Consider the following 16,986-nt stretch of genomic DNA (forward strand, 5'->3'; position numbering starts at 1 on the left):
TATGAGCTCTGTGTAGGTCCTGGGAACTGAATCTGGGTCCTCTGTAAGAGCAGCCAGTCTTAGCCACAGAGCCATCTCCCCAGACCTAGTTTCTGCTTGTTGACTGGATGCAGAATCATCAGTGGCCTCAAACTCCTGCTGTGGCTTGCTAATGAGGATGAAGTGGGGGCCACAACAGACCCTTTCTCTCTTCTGTCAGCGTATTTTAGAGAAGCAACAGGAAAGTAACTAGAACCATTCCAAGATCAGAAAAGAGTTCTGAAGCATTTCAGGCTTCAAGGATTTCTAGGAAAGGAAAGGAAATGCATACAGCTACTATGACATCCTTCATACTGATGTGTCCATGTGTGTGGCCAGTTACACTAGGGCATGCTAGATAGACCAGCAGGGTTTATTTTCTGTTGTTAGAGTTTGTTTGTTTTTTTTTTCTTTGTTTGTTTAACGGCTCAGCAGTTAAGAACACTGCTTTTCGGGTTGGGGATTTAGCTCAGTGGTAGAGCGCTTGCCTAGCAAGCACAAGGCCCTGGTTGGTCCCCAGCTCAAAAAAAAAAAAAAAAAAAAAAAAAGAACACTGCTTTTCCTGAGGACCCAGGTCCAGTTCCTAGCACCCACATGGCAACTCCCAACTGTCTATTCCAGTCCCGGGGGGAATTTGTCACCCTCTTCTGGTGGCTATGGGTACTGCACACATGTGGTATACACACACACACACACACACACACACACACACACACACACACACACACACACAGACAAGCACTCATACACAAACAAAATCTTATTTTTTCTCTGTCTTTCTATCCTACCTCACCCAGCTTTTTCCTCTGACTTCATAGCTGAGCTTCCATCAGTTCTATCCAGCTTCTTTTGGTAAAAAGAAAGGGTGTGTGACTCCTGTCTCAACATTGGACCATTTCAAATTTCTTCTCCTCCCAGCAAGCCCTTTTAGCAGTCACCTGTAAAAATCGACATTCCTGATCAAACAAAATGCTGCATTAAAGATGCAAGGCTTGAGGGTGATTTTTCCTAAGAGCCAACCACCCTGTGACATTTCTCCTGAATCCATAGAGTGCTTTCTAAATTTATGTCCCTAGCAATATTATAACGGAGTTTTTAAGACACAGCGTTTGCCTCTAAAGTGCTCTTTAATATTTCATTGGCCAGCTCATCAGACTGCTGTGGGGCTCTGCACGTTTGCATAAAGGCTCTCGGAAGTCTATAAACGAGCTGGAGTTATCTCACAGAGAGGAATCAGAGAAGCAAGGACAAAAGGGCGACAGGCTAGGTGCTGCCCCAACAGCAGCATTGTGCAGTCACAGCCTCCCTGCGTTACTAAGCAACAAACAGCTGACCTCCAGAGATTCTCTCTCTCCTCAGATGTAGCTTCAAAAGGACAAGAGGAAAGTTTGCCTTTTTGCCTCCCTTCGAGGAAAAATGCAAGGTGCTTTAATAGGCTCCTGGGTAAGAATTAACCCCAACCCCCCGGCCAGAATGAAATCTTTGTGAGTCGAGAGGATGAAGAGAGGTATCATTCCACATCTGGGCAGGCAGAAGTCTTAGCTGCCCTCTCCTCCTCCTCGTCTCCATTCCTCTGAAGCCTGCATTCCTTTCTGCTCTCCTGCTAACCAGTAGAACCTTAGTATTCTAGCATCCAGTTTTTCACCGGTCCTCTGAGGCTCTGGCAAAACTTTGGGACTAAACTGTCTAGCTTGAGAACATCAGGAAATTATTGTTTGTGGTTTTTGTCTGCTTTCTGGGCCCATCCCCATGCCTGGAGCACAGTGAATGCTATTGAAGTACAATATTGTTAAATTAAACGGAGTAAAGAGTAAAGGGGCGTCTACAAACAGTACAGGGACAGGTAGACTAGCTATGGTGCAAATCTTCAGCGAGGCGGAAAGAGATGCCAAGGAGTCTGCTGTGGTAGATGAAGGCCAGCCTCTGCTCGGGTTTACGAATATGGGGACTTTGACCTTCAAGAGGACGCAACGCAAAAGGACTGGGCCATAGCAGTTACCTGATGTGATTGTCCAGGAAGGTCCACAGAACAGCCTTTCCAGAGAAACCTCCTTTTTTTTTTTTTTTTTTTTTTTTTTTTTTTTTTTTTGTTCTTTTTTTCAGAGCTGGGGACCCAACCCAGGGCCTTGTGCTTCCCTAGGCAAGCGCTCTACCACTGAGCTAAATCCCCAACCCTGAAACCTCCTTTTTTAAGTGTATTTTGTTACTTTACATGTATGAGTGTTTTGTCTGTGTATGTCTGTGCACCGCGCGTGTATGTGGTGTCTAAGGAAGCCAGATGATGAGATGGTATCACATTTCCCAGAACTAGAATTATACACGGTTGTGAGCAGCCATTTGAATGCGAGGAATCAAACTCAGGTTCCTCTGGAAGAGCAAACAGTGCTTTTAACTGCCGAACCATCTCTCCAGTGCCCCCCCCCCCAAAATTGTTCTTATTCTGTGACCATATATGTGTGCATAATTGTATTTGGTTATTTTATCCTGTTACCCTCTTTCATTCCATGCTGAGTACCCCTGAACCCCTTCTTGTTTCCAACATGTCTCTTCCCACTGTCTATCTTTTTCTTTTGGAGACAGCCTGACACTGTACTTCATGCTGACCTAACTAGCTCTCTATGTAGCCCAGTATACCCTTGAATTCACAGTATGCCCCACCTCAGCCACCAAACTGCTTATATTACATGTATGAGCCACCCTGCCTGGCTGACAAGTATTTATTTCTGGATGTTTGTTTCTTTGTTTGTCTTGTTTTCCTCTTTTCAAGATAGGGTTTCTTTGTGTGGCCCTGGCTGTCCTGGAAACTCACTGTATAGACCAGGCTGTCCTTGAACACAGATCTTCCTACCTCTGCCTCTCAAGTGCTGGGGCTAAAGGTGTGCACCTCCCACGATCAAGCCACCTCCTAGCTTTTATTTCTGTGTTTTGAACTTAGGTCCTCTATCGGTTATAGCCTCTTTTGGGGAAGTTTATATCTTGAGTGCCCCAAGGTCAGAGATGCCCATTTTGCCCCAGGATAGCAGAGTGGATAGTAAATGAGTGTCCCTAGCCTTGCCAGTCGATTCAAAAGACAGATCCATTGACTTCTTGGTTCTCAGGGACTCTTGACCCAGTATTAATATTGTGAGGAGAGGAACAAAAGGGACTTAGTCTCAGATCCCACGGTCACCCCACCCCAGTCAACAGTAGCTGACAGAAGTATGACTATATGATACCCTTACCCTTCCACACACATACAGAGCCCAGAAAGGTCAACGTATTGAGGCCACTTGTCCCAATGGCAAAAGGACAACTCTGGGCTGGCTCCAGTCCAGGAGTATTGTTCCTCTTCAATTCTATTCTGTCAGAAACTTAAGGAGGAATTTCTGGTTTCTGGGAAGCTAGGGTAAGGATTTAAGTGGGCTTTACCATAATTCCCACCTGCCTTGTTATAGCACAACAGTGGTTTCTACGGGCACTACCGCGGTCAAGTCAAGAGTGAAAGTGCCGGACAATACCGTCTTGCTGCAAAGCCCCCGCCTCCAGCAGTGTTCCTACAGAGATGTGAGGTACAAGGCATCCCTGAGGGCAGTGGGAAGGAAAGGCTGATCCCTGCCTCTTGAGGATGCAGGCCCCCAAGATCACTATCTCAACCTGCAGAGACAGACTGACAAGTCAGTCACCTGGGAGCAGGCTAACCCTGGGACAGCAGCACTGGGAACTTGGGCTTGAAATAGCAGATTTCTACCAAAAGGCTAGAGAAGTACAGGCTCCTTCTGAATGGGAGAAGCCACAGTACGGTGGGTGGCAATGGAGAATAGAGCTTTAGAACCTAGGAAGAAAACCTTGCATTTTGCTGAGCTTACCTTCATGTCAGTTTCTTGGAGGCCACAAAACTCCACCCTGTCCTATTACTTGGGGACAAGCAAGTAGCCTCCTCTAAACCAGCAGGTGGTGGCTGGTACTAGCCCACATACCTGCCTAGGGAGGACTGAGAAGGACTGGGAGGATAGGTGGCATAGAATAACAGAACCAAGGTTGGGGATTTGGCTCAGTGGTAGAGCGCTTACCTAGGAAGCGCAAGGTCCTGGGTTTGATCCCCAGCCCCAAAAAAAAAAAAAAAAAAAAAAAAAAAAAAGGTTTTAAAAGAATAACAGAACCAGGACTCGAGAGCACAGTAGGAGGATGCAGGCCCAGCCCACCACCATTTTCATGCCTGCAGACAAAGAGAAGCTGAAGTGTGTACGCCAGTCAGAGTCACAGGGTTAAAAATCATAAGCAAAACAGGAAAACTTAGGAGTGTTTGTTTACAAAACAGTAGGTGGGGGGGGGCTCAGGAAAAGACGTATCACAAGATGTTGTTCGTTTCGGATAAGATTTGAAACAAGATCTCATTCTATAGCCCAGGCTGGCCTAACATGTAGCCCAGGCTGGCCTTGAACACAAAATAATCCTCCTGCTCCAACTTCTTAGATTCTCGGATTAGAGCCATGAGCCATCACAGCCAGCTAGTCTCACTTTAACATCCAAGTGTCAGGCTTTGGTTTTACTCGTCTTACAATCTTAGCACTTAAGAGGCAAAGGAATTCAGAGCCAGACTGGGCAAATGTTAGGCCAGGCAAGATGCTGTGTCAAACAAACAGACTGGGGGTGTAGCTTGGTTGGTAGAGTGTCTGCCTAGCAAGCATGAAGTCACGGGTTTGACCCAGAGCACTGAATTAACAAGGCGAGTGACTACAATCCCAGCGCACAGGAGGATCATATAGTCGAAGTTTTCCTTAGTGTTATAGTGTGTTTGAGAACACATGAGTTGGGTTGGGGATTTAGCTCCAGTGGTAGAGCGCTTGCCTAGCAAGCGCAAGGCCCTGGGTTCGGTCCCCAGCTCCGAAAAAAAAAAAAAAAAGAAAAAAGAGAACACATGAGTTGCTGCCTCAGAACAAAACTGAATGAGCAAACGAACAAGCTGGCAACTGGCCTTTACTGTTATCCCAGAAGAGCCCAAAGGGATAGGGTAGCAACATGGCTGCCAGAGTCCAGAGAAGAAAGACAAGTGTGGGGGAGGCGAGGAGAATCATAGTCAGTCAGGAGCAGAAGGGGAGAAGAAACATTTTCCTATTTATTTTCCTCTGTCTCCTCCCAGGACATCCCAGGGGTCATAGTGGTGTCTGTACTCAATCTGCCTTCCAAACAGGGACAGGGAGGAGGAAAGCCCAGAGAAACACGCTCCACCCGCCACAGCTTCTTGCTTCCCAGCCGATTGCCAGGTCTGCCTAGATCTGCCATCTGGATTTTCAGGAATTGCTTTCTCAGGCTGACAGCAGGGTCTTGGAGGCTGCCATATTTCTTAGCATTCTTAGCATTTCCAGTTGGAAGGACTTACTGGCGATGCTTACTTACAAAACCAGGCCGGAACGAAGCTCCAGATTGCTCATCAGTGGCTTCCCTCCCTCCTTCTCAAGCACGAGGAAGCCAGGTGCCGTGGCACGTACCTGCAATTCCAGCATTTGGGGGGTAAAGTCAGGAAAGTCGGGAGTTCAGAGACAGCCGTGCTATATAACGAATCCAGTATCGTCTATTCCTAAGCCAGAGAGAGAGAGAGAGAGAGAGAGAGAGAGAGAGAGAGAGAGAGAGAGAGAGAGATAGATACAGGGACAGAAGCAATCCAGAACATTCCTGCTGGATTTTTACAGTAGCCCTTCAGACACTTTGCCTTGCAGACAGCAAACATCCCACCCCTCGGGAACAGACATAGAGGACACTTGTTTAGGCTGCTGATCAAAATAAAGACTTGAGACATTATCTAGTGTTATCAAATGCAGCAAACAGCATGGTCTGTATGTACTGCACTTAGCTTGAATAAATGTCAAGTCTCACGGTTCTTTCTCAGTCTAAGCCTCTCTTAATTAATAGAACGGCCCAGGAAAAGTGCATCGTTTACTTCTAACTGGCTGAGAGGAACGGCCTCAGCTGACTGGTGGTAGCTATTGTTTAACAGCCTTCCTGAGACATGGTGACACTTTCCTCTGGTTCAGAGAACATAAACATTTGTGACACTTAGATATGGGGAAAACCTCTTTTTTTCCCCCTATTTTTATTTTCCTTCTGAACCATATGGGTTCACCTTTACTTGTCTGACCCTTGAGACCTGTAATCTCAGTGTTGGTTCGTAAAGGCAGATAAGAAGCATCGCAGAGACTCATGGATGGAGAATAGACTTCATGCTGTGTCCCTGCTGTCCCCCCATGGTTCCATGTCATACAGAGGCTCCTCCCTCAGCACCCTACTGACTTGCGACTGTCCGTCCAGCTTCCTCAGAACCCTTAGCTCTCCCACACAGAAATCCTGCCTCTCCCCAAGGCCTCTTAATTGAGAATCATGTCTCTAGACCCACCTGCTCAGATGCCTGACAGAAGAGAAGCCTAAGTGGTTGAGAGACAAAGACACAGCTAAGACTTCTTTCTGGAGGGCAAGGATACCCAGAACTGCCTGGGCGGGAGAGGAAATGACTCCTTCTCACCAGGCTCCCACAGTTGTGAGAGAGTAAAACTGGAATCAGTGGGAGTGGATAGATTATCCTGCCACTGTGGGGATAATGAGTTTCCAGAGTCAGGGCTGCCTCTGACAACAGAGGCATTCATTCTAGGCTCTGCAGCTGAGAAGAGATGGGAGAAACTTGGAGGTCAGTTGGAACTTGTTCCAGACTTCCAGATTTTAATTTTTCCGTGCATCTGTTTGTGTGCATGTGCGCATTCATATATGGAGGTCAGAGGTCAGCGTGAGTGCCGTTCCTCAGGACAGCCACAGGGTTCCTTACTGTGACCTGGGGTTTGTTAATTCAGCTAAGCTGGCTGGAGTCCCCAGGGAGCTTCCTGTCTCTACTCCCCAGCCCTGGAGTTACAAGGGTGCACGGCCAGAGGACCATGCACGACTCTAGGACCATACCCGGCTATGTATGTGGGTCCTGGGGGTGCGACTTAGATCCTCAGGCCAACACAGAGAGACCTTGTCACAAAAGAAAAAGAAAAAATTACCCAGGCCTTATGGTCCACGACTATAACTCCAGCACTTGGAAAGCTGAGGTAGGATTGCTACAAGTTTCGGACTAGCCTAAGCTACACAATGAGCCCAGGACAGTCTGTCAGCCCTGTCTCAAAAAATCAATGACTTAAAGGGGGAAACTGCCACATAAGTGTAACAATACAGTATGCAACCTCGGAGCTCGGTTTCCTTGGCTCAGTATAATTTCCTGGAGAGTCATCCAAGTTGTCGTGACTATAAATAGTTCATCTCTCCATTACTAAGTATCGTTCTACGGTTCCTACGGATCGGATTGTTTGAGCATTTGCTTTATTAAAGGGTATCTGAGCTGATTCCAATTTTGGCTCTTATAAATAAAGCTGCTAGGAGCATTTGTGCAGATCTCTGGGCGAACATAAGTTTTTCTTTTCTCTGGGATAGATGCCCAGAAGCTCAGTTGCTGGATCATATGGTAGCTGCGTGTTTAGCTTTTAAAGGAGCTGCTAAGCTGTTCCCCACTGTAACCCGGCCATCTTACATGCCCACTAGCAGTGCTCGGCTGATCCAGTTTCCCCGATTCCTCACCAGCATGCCACAGTGTCTCCATTTTTAGTTTCAGCCATTCCGATACATGGGCGAGGGGATCTCATGGTGATTTTGGTCTGCATTTCTCCAGCCTTTAACCATGTCGAGCATCTTTTCATGTTGTTTGCCACCTATAAATTCTTCCTTTTTAATGAAATATCTTCATGTTGTTGGCCTATTTCCTTATTGGATTGCTTGTTTTACTAGTGTAATGTTATTTTACAATGTATTCTAGATTCTAGTCCCCTGTTGGATAGGTGGTTTGCAAGTATATTTCCCCCACGCTGTAGCTTTCTCTTCATCCTTCTTCTTTTGGATTTTCATAGGAAAATCTTTTTGGGAGACAGGGTTTCCCTGGGTAGCCCAGGCTGGTTTTGAACTGTTAACAAACCTCCCTCCTCAGCCTCCTAAGCACTGGGATTCTAGATATGACAGTCATAGCTGGCATAGCTTTTTAAAAAGGATTTATTTATTTTTTTATTTATTATATATAACACACTGTCGCTGTTTTCAGACACACCAGAAGAGGGCATCAGATCACATTACAGATGGTTGTGACCCACCATGTGGTTACTGGGATTTGAACTCAGGACCTCTGGAAGAACAGTCAGTGCTCTTAACCACTGAGCCATCTCGCCAGCCCCTTAAGATTTATTTATAAACATGTGCATTTGTATGTGTGTCTGAATGATTTTATGTGCACCAAGAGTGTGAGGGGGATAGAAGAGCCAGAAGGTGCTTACCTCCTGGACCCCGGAGTTACAAGGGATTGTAAACCACCTGAGAGGATGTGGGAACTGAGCCCACATTGTCCGCAAAGAGCAGCAGGCACACCTAACCACTGAGCCATCTCTCCTGTCATCCAATTGCCCGGAACAAAAACATTTTTAAGTCTTATAAGGTCTAGTTTAATTGGCCTAAAAAATTTAAATATTGTTTGAGGTTGACCTCAAACATGGTATGTAGCCAAGTGCATTCTTGACCTCTTAATCTTATTCCCACCTCCCAAATGTTGGGATTACAGAGTAGCCCACCACACCTGCTGGTATTATAGTGTAGCCCACTGTGCCTACTAGGATTACAGAATAGCCCACCATACCTGCCGGGATTACAGCATAGCCCACTGCACCTGGCTTACTTTTTCTTTTTTCGGCTTTTGATTTTAGTGTCAAGTCTAAGAACTCTTTGTCTGCCCTAAATTCTGAAGAATTTTTCCTGTTTTTTTCTAAATAGACTTGTTTTTTGGTTGATTGATTATTAGTTGATTTCTCTCTCTCTCTCTCTCTCTCTCTCTCTCTCTCTCTCTCTGTGTGTGTGTGTGTGTGTGTGTGTGTGTGTGTGTGTGTGTGTGTGTTGAACACAGGGCTTTGTATATCTACTTTCTACCACTGAACTAAAAACCCAGTTCCTGGAGACCTGGGGGTTTAGTGCCAAATGTGTCATCTCCTTTATAAGGAAAGAGAGGAAGTCTGGCCACCTTCCTGTCCTCATAGAGCTATCGCTGTTTGGAGTTTACCTCCAGATCTATGATATCTAAGATAGGAAGTGCCAAAGATTAGGCCGTTAAAGACATGTCACAGCCATCATTTTACCTAACCCATCAATCTTTTTTTTTTTTTTTTTTTTTTTTTTTTTGAGCTGGGGACCAACCCAGGGCCTTGCCCAAACAAGCGCTCTACCACTGAGCTAAATCCCCAACCCCTATAACCCATCAATCTTTGCTGCAGCCAGTTCCTTTCCTCCTTCCTTCCTTCCTTCCTTCCTTCCTTCCTTTTCTTTTCTTTCTTTTCTTTTTTTTTCTAGTCTATGGATAAAAATCCAGAGCCTCAAACCAACTGGGCTAGCACTCTGTGACTGAGACACCCCAAGTCCTGCGTTGTATCTGACCTTGTTGTCGGCCATTGCTAACACTACCAGCCCAACCATGGCGGATCTCACCAGATCCGATGTGAGGAAGCAGTCATTGGCCTTTAGAGAGGAGTCTAGTATGACTGGAAGTAGAGTCAGAGAGTATGTGTGTTGCATAGCTCTCACAGATCACTATTATGGGTTTGATCGTTACAAACATGAAGAGCTTTTGCAGATTTCTGGCAAACAAGATGTGTTCTGATTAATGTACTTAAGGAATTTCTGGCTACTGAGAAGACAGCAGACTGGAAGTGGGATCTTGAAAGCCTAGACATAGGTGGGAAACTCTGATACTTCAGGCAAGAAAGGATGGTGGTTTTAACCAGGACAAGCCAGGTATGGAGGCTCACACCTATAATCCCAGCACCCAGGAGGCCAAGGAAGAAGGATCCTCAAGTCCAACCTGGGCTGTAGAGTGAATTCCAAGCCAGCTTGGGCTACATAGCAAGACTCTGTGTCTCAAAACAACAAACAAACAAAACGGAGAAGACTCAGGTATTAGGATCTAGCTGTCAGGTGCCACGGCCTGAGCTGTAGGCAAATGGGTTTGGCAGTGATTAATCACCGTGACGTGTCTGGAGGTGCCCTGCCATGCCTTGACTAGAAGCTGTGGGGTAGCCAGTTGGCTGTTGAGCCTGAGCAGAAACCCTCAAGTGCAGACAGACATATTCATTTCCAGATGTCACTTAGGGCTCAGAGCATGGCTATGCTGTTAGGTATGAGTATGGGTGGAGGGGAGAAGCCTGACACCTAGTCCTGGGCAACTTGGACATAAAGCCCTCCATTGATGGTAGGACATCCTGGCAGACATGACTGGGGTCCCGAAGCTTCCAGGTGGGGGTGGCGGGGTGAGATGTCACTTTGATTTGTCTCTACCCTTTCAGGGTGTTAGCATTTAGAAGTGGCGTCTCCCGAGGCAGTCTGCAGGAGCAGGTGAGCACGCCCTGCCCTCACCTTCCTTCTCATCTTCTTTCAAGGAGCCAGTTAAACAACACTACTTCTCCAAGCATGACAACCGTACTTCCTACGACAAAGTGAGTGCTGGAAAGAGGAAGGGGAGGAGTCCCTTGGCTGATGCCGAGGATGTACCAGGCAGCAGGGTAGACCCGAGACCTTTAGGGAACAGGTTTCTTACCTAAGCAGAAGAGTGTCTATTTCCCCATAGCCTTTTCCACTGCTAAAAACCTCATCCCCCAGACAGAGGCAACATTGCCTTGGTTTTCTTGGCTAGTTTGCTCAATGGTGAACTATCCCAGGGCGTCACTCAGGGGTTTCACACTAAGATGATAACATTACTAAGGATGTAGGTACAGGTTAGGGAGGCCAGGCACAATCCCAGCATTACCAAGCTGATTAGATGGGGCCCAAGCAAATCCTGGATGCCAAGACTGTGGGCCAAGAGCCCGTACCGTTGAGAAGGGTCCCTACTGCCTACTGCAGGGAATCGGAAGACGGAAAGACCTGGAGCGCCTGTGGAAGAGACACACCTTCCTACGCTGGGCACCCTGCGAACTGGAATTGAGCCAGCAGCCACCTCTGGAATCATCCTACCAGACTGATTTTCGGTCAGGCACAGGACTCAGTCAGCTCCCCCAGCGCTTGGTCGAGTTTATGCAGGTCCAGCCTCCCTATGCCAACACCACTTACCAACATAACTTCTGCCAGCCATCCCGGGGTGGTCATTGTGGTATCGTCAAGTTAAGGCCCCATGAGCCAGTCCCTGAAACACTGCCCGGCCTCCCAGGAATCCCCAAACCCAAGTTGCTGCAGCACTACCTCCACGCCGGAGTTTCTGAGTGTTTAGACTGGTCCCAAGCACTAAAACGGTTCTGCTGACTGTTTGTACTCACAGTCCATGGTGTCTGGAGGGAGGTGGGGGCGGGGCGGGGCGGGGCGGGGCCTATGAGCAAGCTCACTAGCAGGCCCTGTGTCTGGCTCCCACGGAGTATGTATGACTTCTGTATGCTGGGCTGGGGAGGTACTGTCCAGGGAGCCCTGCCACTAAGTAAGAAAGGATAAACCCGCACAGACTCCAGAGTCCAGAAAAGTCACCATGACCATGGGTTGGTACTCAATGTAGGTTCAGGGATCCTACTAGAGCAGTCAAGGCAGAGAGGGAGGGGGGGAGGACAGAGACACAGGGACAGAGACACAGAGACAGAGACACCAGAAGCCAGGTGCCTTTGAGGGCTTTGACGGTTCAGCTACACAGTCCTGCCCAAGAGACGCCTCATAAGTAGACTGCCCCAGCCACTATCCAGCCGAGCCACTCCCTGAAGTAGGTTAAGCTTTGAGGAGACACTGTATGACTTGGATCTGGAGGTGATCCTAATCTTGGGAAATGTTTTTAGAAGTCCTCCTCTGGTCATCCTATCAAGTCCCCAAACATTCAAGACATCCTTTGTCATTTAAGACAAAGCTGAGGCTTAGGTAGACTTGAGACACCAAGTCACTTCAGATATGGTTATCAGGTTTCCCAGGTTCCCTGTGGACTTTCGCCCCTGACAGAACTGAGTCTGCACCAGAAGCCACACACCAGACTTGAGTAGTATTTTTATTTCTACATCAAAACTCCCTGGGTCCTCCCAACAGCCCTGTGAGGTAGGTTGGGCAGGAAAATTTCAGAGATCCCCATTTACAGTTGAGGATACTGAGGCACAGAGAGGTGAAATGACCTGCCCCAGGTCACACAAGCCGTAGTACAGACAGTAAGGCCAGGGATCCTCTGGCCCCCCCACGGCAGTCCCCACATTCTCTCCTCCATTTCTTCTGTGACTTCCATCCTCAGAATACTCCTGAGGTCCACAGGAACCCCCAAGGAAGACTGGAAGCTCAGACTTTTCCAGACTGGCCACTAGAGAGGGCCTGGTCAGCTCTTGGGGCCTAAGCTGTAGACCGTGAGGCCAATGCTCTGTGTCTCATTTGTCAGAGCTGACGGGGGGGCCTAGTAACTCCTAGGGCATGGGTGGGGCTAGCTATGGTTCGTAGTGGATGGTGATAAAATAGGTGTGGGCATGTGTGTCCTGTGCTAATGACAAGGGCTCCCCAACGCAAGTCCCTAAGGCAGTAACTCAGGTGCCCTCTCCTGTGCCTCCCTTGTCCCACAGAGCCATGGGGAGCCCCCTCAGCAGGTAGAAGGAGCCTGATCTGCTTCTATACTGAGCTGCCCTGGTAGACAGGTCTCACCAGGCCTTCAGACTCCGTCACGGAGACACAGTGCTTCCACAGCTTGACTCGGGCCCTGGGCCACACCCCCAATAACAAACAGCCGGGGCCCAGCCTGCAGGCTGGAACAGGAGCATCGGGCTGTAGGCATGGCAGGCAGTGCCTCCCAGCGTCGCCGTGCAAGACTGAAGCTCTCCACAGAGGCCAAGGGGCACGGCTGGTTCCCTGGAGGATACAGACAGATGGTAGCAGGGGGCTAAAGACCCCTTGGCTCCCGTTCCTGAACAATGGCTTAGTAAGTACTAGTGCTTACCCTAAGTATGGCCTAGCAGTGCTTTGCGCCTTGTTGCCCAAGTTCATTTGTTCATCCATTCATCCATCCATCCATACATCCATCCACTATTTGATCACATTAGATCATCTGTTCTGCTCTGTGTCTTAGATCCCCAGTCAGGCATGGCAGACAAGGCCAGGCAAGTCACAAGTTCTCTGACTTATAGATAGGCAATGAACTCACGAAGCTCTGACACTGTTGTCCAGCGAAGGTGGACCCGCTAGGAGATACTCTTTCCTGCTTTATACCGTCTTTTTCTTAGTCCCATGGTCACTTACCAAGACCCCCAATAGCCACAATGTTGCCCCCAAGGGAGCCAACCACAAAATCCGCCCTTTTATCCCTCATCCGCAGGCTACGAGGCAGCTTAGTCCAGGATCCTGAAAGAGAGAAGATGTAAGGTGTATGCACACAGACATACGCAGATGCAAGGCACACGTATGCGCATGCGTACACACACGCACACTCACACACTAACTCCCTTCTGTCCCATAGAGTAGAACAGACTAGAACAGGCATTGCTCACCATGCTCCAGGTCAAACATCTCCACGGTGTTGACAAAATGCGGGCGGGAGTAGAAATTGTGGGGGCCAGGCTGCTGCAGGCCACCCAGGCTAAAGACACTGCCTTCCGCCATAGCACAGCCAGCAAAAGCTCGGCGACTGGGCAGACTTGGGTGTCGGGTCCATGTACGTGTCTCCAGATCAAAAGCTTCAAAAGCAGTCACTGGGAGCTTGCCCTGGCGACCTCCTGTCAAAGGAGTTGAAGCATCTGCGGCAGAGCCCTTCAGGCTCACTGGTATCCTTACCAGGTTGCTGAACCGTCCTCCCTGGGCCCCTACATCCAGCTGTGTACACGCCTGCCCATGGATTAGTCATGAGACCACGTCAACCCTCAGCACTCAATATGATTTTCTAACCCCAGTTGGACCACCAAAGAGGCTTTAGAACAGACCTGGATTGCCCCCAAACAAAACAGCTCAAGTCCTAACACCTCAAACCAAGACTGACCCCCTAATCGAGACAACCTTCTGGATTCTTTCCCCAACCCCTTTCCCACATCCTTCAGCCCTTACCCAGGACGTAGATCTTGTTCCCGTGCAGGAAGGTGGAGGCCCCGTAGCAGGGTGTAGGCATGGAGGGTAGCGAAAGCCAGCGGTCCCGGCGGGACTCGTAGACCAGTACCTGGGCCTGGGGGGCCGTGTCAGGACCCATTCCCCCCAGGGCATACACCATACCATCTGCACAGAAAAGAGTGGTTCAGACCATACACCCATGTCTGGCTGGCCAACCCCACCCTGACAGCTCCCTTGGTCCCAGGGGCAGGAAAGGAGACCCATGTACTTATTAAAAACTTTGCTGCCCATCTGAAGTGGGAGCTAGGAGAGCTGGGGTTCCAGCTTTGGCCTAGGCCCCTCCAAGTGAAGAGCAGGAGGCAGCTGATCTAATTATAATCCAGCACGGTCTCCCTGGAGACGCTATGGCAACCAAATCTGGCATTTTAGCAGGCTAGCCTGGGACTGGTGGTCAGACCTGGAGGCCACAAGGTGTGTGTGTGTGTGTGTGTGTGTGTGTGTGTGTGTGTGTGTGTGTGTGTGTAGGTAGGTCTCCCTAAGGGGATGAGGGTAGCTTAAGGCGGTAGTAGGAGCTATAAGGAGATTCGTTCAGCGTGACGCTCAGTCTGGGAAGGGAACTTTGGGGATCAACTTGGTGAAGGCTTGGGCCTGAGAGATGAGCTTGGGCCTGGAGGATAGAGGTGCCGGCCACAGCAAGCCTCAGGCACCGTGTCCGTGTCAGCACCTCTGCATCTCTGCACCGTGCTGTTTCAATAGAGCCGTTAGGTGCTCAGAGTCAGCTAGGGGCACATCCACAGGCCTTTGGGTGATATGCCAGACTGCTAGGGGCTTCCATGGCAACCACCTCCCCACCCCCCCATGGCAACCATCTCCAGGTCCCCTTGGCCTTTGTCCACATCAGGATCCCTGGTGTGTGCTGGGGATGAAGGGGGGGTGCTAAGCACTTAAGCACTTGCTGGGCTCCGAGCCAAGGCCTTGCTCCCCTTCCCCCCCATACTATTTATAACTATGAGAGTCACTAGGCCACACCCCCCACTGGCTCTTAGTTACAAAGAACAGGACAGGGTAGTGGCTGGGGTCTCCCATCTTCCTCGGGGGGCTTCTGGAATCTGACCCCCACCTCAAAGCCCAGGAAGTGCAATTAACAGTGAGCAAGCCTAGGTAAGAGAAGAGACTGGAGGCAAAGCCATGTCCAAGGCAGTGCTTATCCAGTCTCTGTGATAATAGACTCGGTCAAGAGAAAAGAAAAGGAAGCTTGTTGGGTCACCTAAGGGTTGCTCTAAGCCACTCACCTCTCTCCACAGTCGCAACACCCATGGCTGCTTGAGGGAGGGTCGCCCGGCGCTCCCAGCGGCCTTCATCAGCCAAGAAGGCCTCCACAGCAGCTACTGGGCTCTGGACTTCATCCACGCCACCCACCACTAGCACCTGCTTACCCAAAACCACAGCAGCTGCACCAGCCCGGGCGGTGGGCAAGGGTGCTAATGCCAGCCATGTGTGTGAGGCCATGTCCAATGTCTCAGCAGTGTCCAGAGGTAACCCAGCCCGGCCACAGCCCCCCAACACCAGCAGGTGTCCATCCTGGTGCGCCACTGTGCCATAGACCCGGCAAGTGGGCATGGGGGGGAACACCTGCCAAGCAAAGGCCTGGCCACCTCCTGCAGCCATGTTGCTCACTGCCAGCGGTAGGCCATCCGCTCAGGCTGCGGGCCTCACTGGGGGGATACGATAAGGTCTCATCTTGATTCTGTCAGGGCTGGAAGGGTGTGTCGGAGCAGTCCAAAGGACCTTGCCTTCACCTGGAGGAGAGATGGAAACCAAAGGGTCAGGGCCACTGTCAAGGAACAAATGAACAACATGTAGCTGAGGGCAGACCAGGCCCAAAAATCACTAGTGGAGAAGGACCCACCACTTTGACTAGCGCTCTACTGGTGGAAGGTCCTTCTGTAGTGGGAAGAATAGATTGCAGATACCCAGTTCTCGGAGGAGCATGAGGGATTCCTCCCACTCCAACCCTAAGAACTAGCAAGTAGTAACTTGATCAATTTAGAGTGGAAGGGAAGATAGACCCCAGCTCTCCAACCTAGAGCCCTTCCTGTCCCGACAAGTCTCATCTTGGTGCTCCAAGAGAGCTCTGTATCCTCACACACTGGCAGCTAGTGTGCCTTGAACAACCTGGGTCCAGCCATCAGGGTCTCTCATCTTGTAGTCCTTACAAGAAGTATCTTCTACGAGGTACAACCATTTATATCAGCAAAAGGCCAGTCTCATGTGGGAGACTCAAAGGGGATAGACTCCAAGATTCCACACTCCCTTTGAAGTCTGTCCTCATGGGTGTGGTGATGCCAGCAGATGCCCTGCTGAAGAGGTACCAGAGGCTGGTGTGGAGAATCTCTTGAGTACAGGATTAGAAGGTCCCTGTAGGAATAAACAGCTGGATTCCTGACACCCCCCACCCCTCAAGAGCACATTCCTTAGCCTCCCTTTGCTCTGTGTGTGTGTGTCTGTGTGTCCGCATGTCAGTGTGTATGCTGGGGGTCTCTACTCTTAGTCCAGGGATTTGACAGGACGGCCTCCTGGCCCCAAACTTGCAACTCAAAGGAGAGTGGGGGGCGGGTCTGGTTAGTGGGTTTAATTAAGGCTCTATGCTTCATGCCCCAAACTTCCCCTGAGCGAGGCTCCCGCGGGACTCACCCGCTGGATCTCAGATGTCGCCAGGGCACGGGGTCCGCTGTTCCGCCTCCGCTGACGCTGGCTCTGGCTAGGGCTGAAGCTGGGCTCCGGTGGGGCTCCCGCACCGCTCCGGCGTGGGGCGGGGCTGGACCAGGTCCGCCCCTCGCTCCCCCCTCCCCAGATTCGGGGAAACAACCTCCCGCCTTAACTCTGCACATGCCACGGCAGGAG

At 49.7% G+C, this 16,986-nt stretch overlaps 2 protein-coding genes across 2 annotated transcripts; one reads left to right on the forward strand and one right to left on the reverse strand.

Moving 5' to 3' along the window:
* The first annotated feature begins 1,361 nt into the window (after window positions 1–1,361).
* On the forward strand, window positions 1,362–11,343 carry C8H3orf84 (chromosome 8 C3orf84 homolog). The gene is made up of 4 exons (XM_032910630.1): window positions 1,362–1,461; window positions 3,453–3,566; window positions 10,485–10,541; window positions 10,927–11,343. The coding sequence occupies exons 1-4, from the start codon at window positions 1,435–1,437 to the stop codon at window positions 11,341–11,343; spliced, it is 615 nt and encodes a 204-aa protein (XP_032766521.1). The 5' UTR covers window positions 1,362–1,434.
* Window positions 11,344–12,040: 697 nt separating this feature from the next.
* Window positions 12,041–16,986, reverse strand: Klhdc8b (kelch domain containing 8B). The gene is made up of 6 exons (XM_032910629.1): window positions 16,777–16,986; window positions 15,375–15,881; window positions 14,083–14,247; window positions 13,533–13,757; window positions 13,285–13,386; window positions 12,041–12,897 (listed from the first exon to the last, which is right to left on the reverse strand). The coding sequence occupies exons 2-6, from the start codon at window positions 15,748–15,750 to the stop codon at window positions 12,701–12,703; spliced, it is 1,065 nt and encodes a 354-aa protein (XP_032766520.1). The 5' UTR covers window positions 15,751–15,881; window positions 16,777–16,986; the 3' UTR covers window positions 12,041–12,700.

Source organism: Rattus rattus, chromosome 8 (genome assembly GCF_011064425.1).
Source record: "Rattus rattus isolate New Zealand chromosome 8, Rrattus_CSIRO_v1, whole genome shotgun sequence".
In the NCBI taxonomy this organism is placed as follows: domain Eukaryota; kingdom Metazoa; phylum Chordata; class Mammalia; order Rodentia; family Muridae; genus Rattus; species Rattus rattus.

Excerpts from the sequence above, each read along its gene's own strand:
- C8H3orf84 (XM_032910630.1), top strand. The coding sequence starts at position 1,435 with ATGCAAGGTGCTTTAATAGGCTCCTGG. Across the intron at positions 3,567-10,484 it reads TGTTCCTACAGAGATGTGAG|GAGCCAGTTAAACAACACTA; the intron begins GTACAAGGCATC and ends TCTTCTTTCAAG. Across the intron at positions 10,542-10,926 it reads ACCGTACTTCCTACGACAAA|GGTCCCTACTGCCTACTGCA; the intron begins GTGAGTGCTGGA and ends ACCGTTGAGAAG.
- Klhdc8b (XM_032910629.1), bottom strand. The coding sequence starts at position 15,750 with ATGGCTGCAGGAGGTGGCCAGGCCTTTGCTTGGCAGGTGTTCCCCCCC. Across the intron at positions 13,387-13,532 it reads GATGTTTGACCTGGAGCATG|GATCCTGGACTAAGCTGCCT; the intron begins GTGAGCAATGCC and ends TCTCTCTTTCAG. Across the intron at positions 12,898-13,284 it reads TGTGGCTATTGGGGGTCTTG|GGAACCAGCCGTGCCCCTTG; the intron begins GTAAGTGACCAT and ends TGTATCCTCCAG.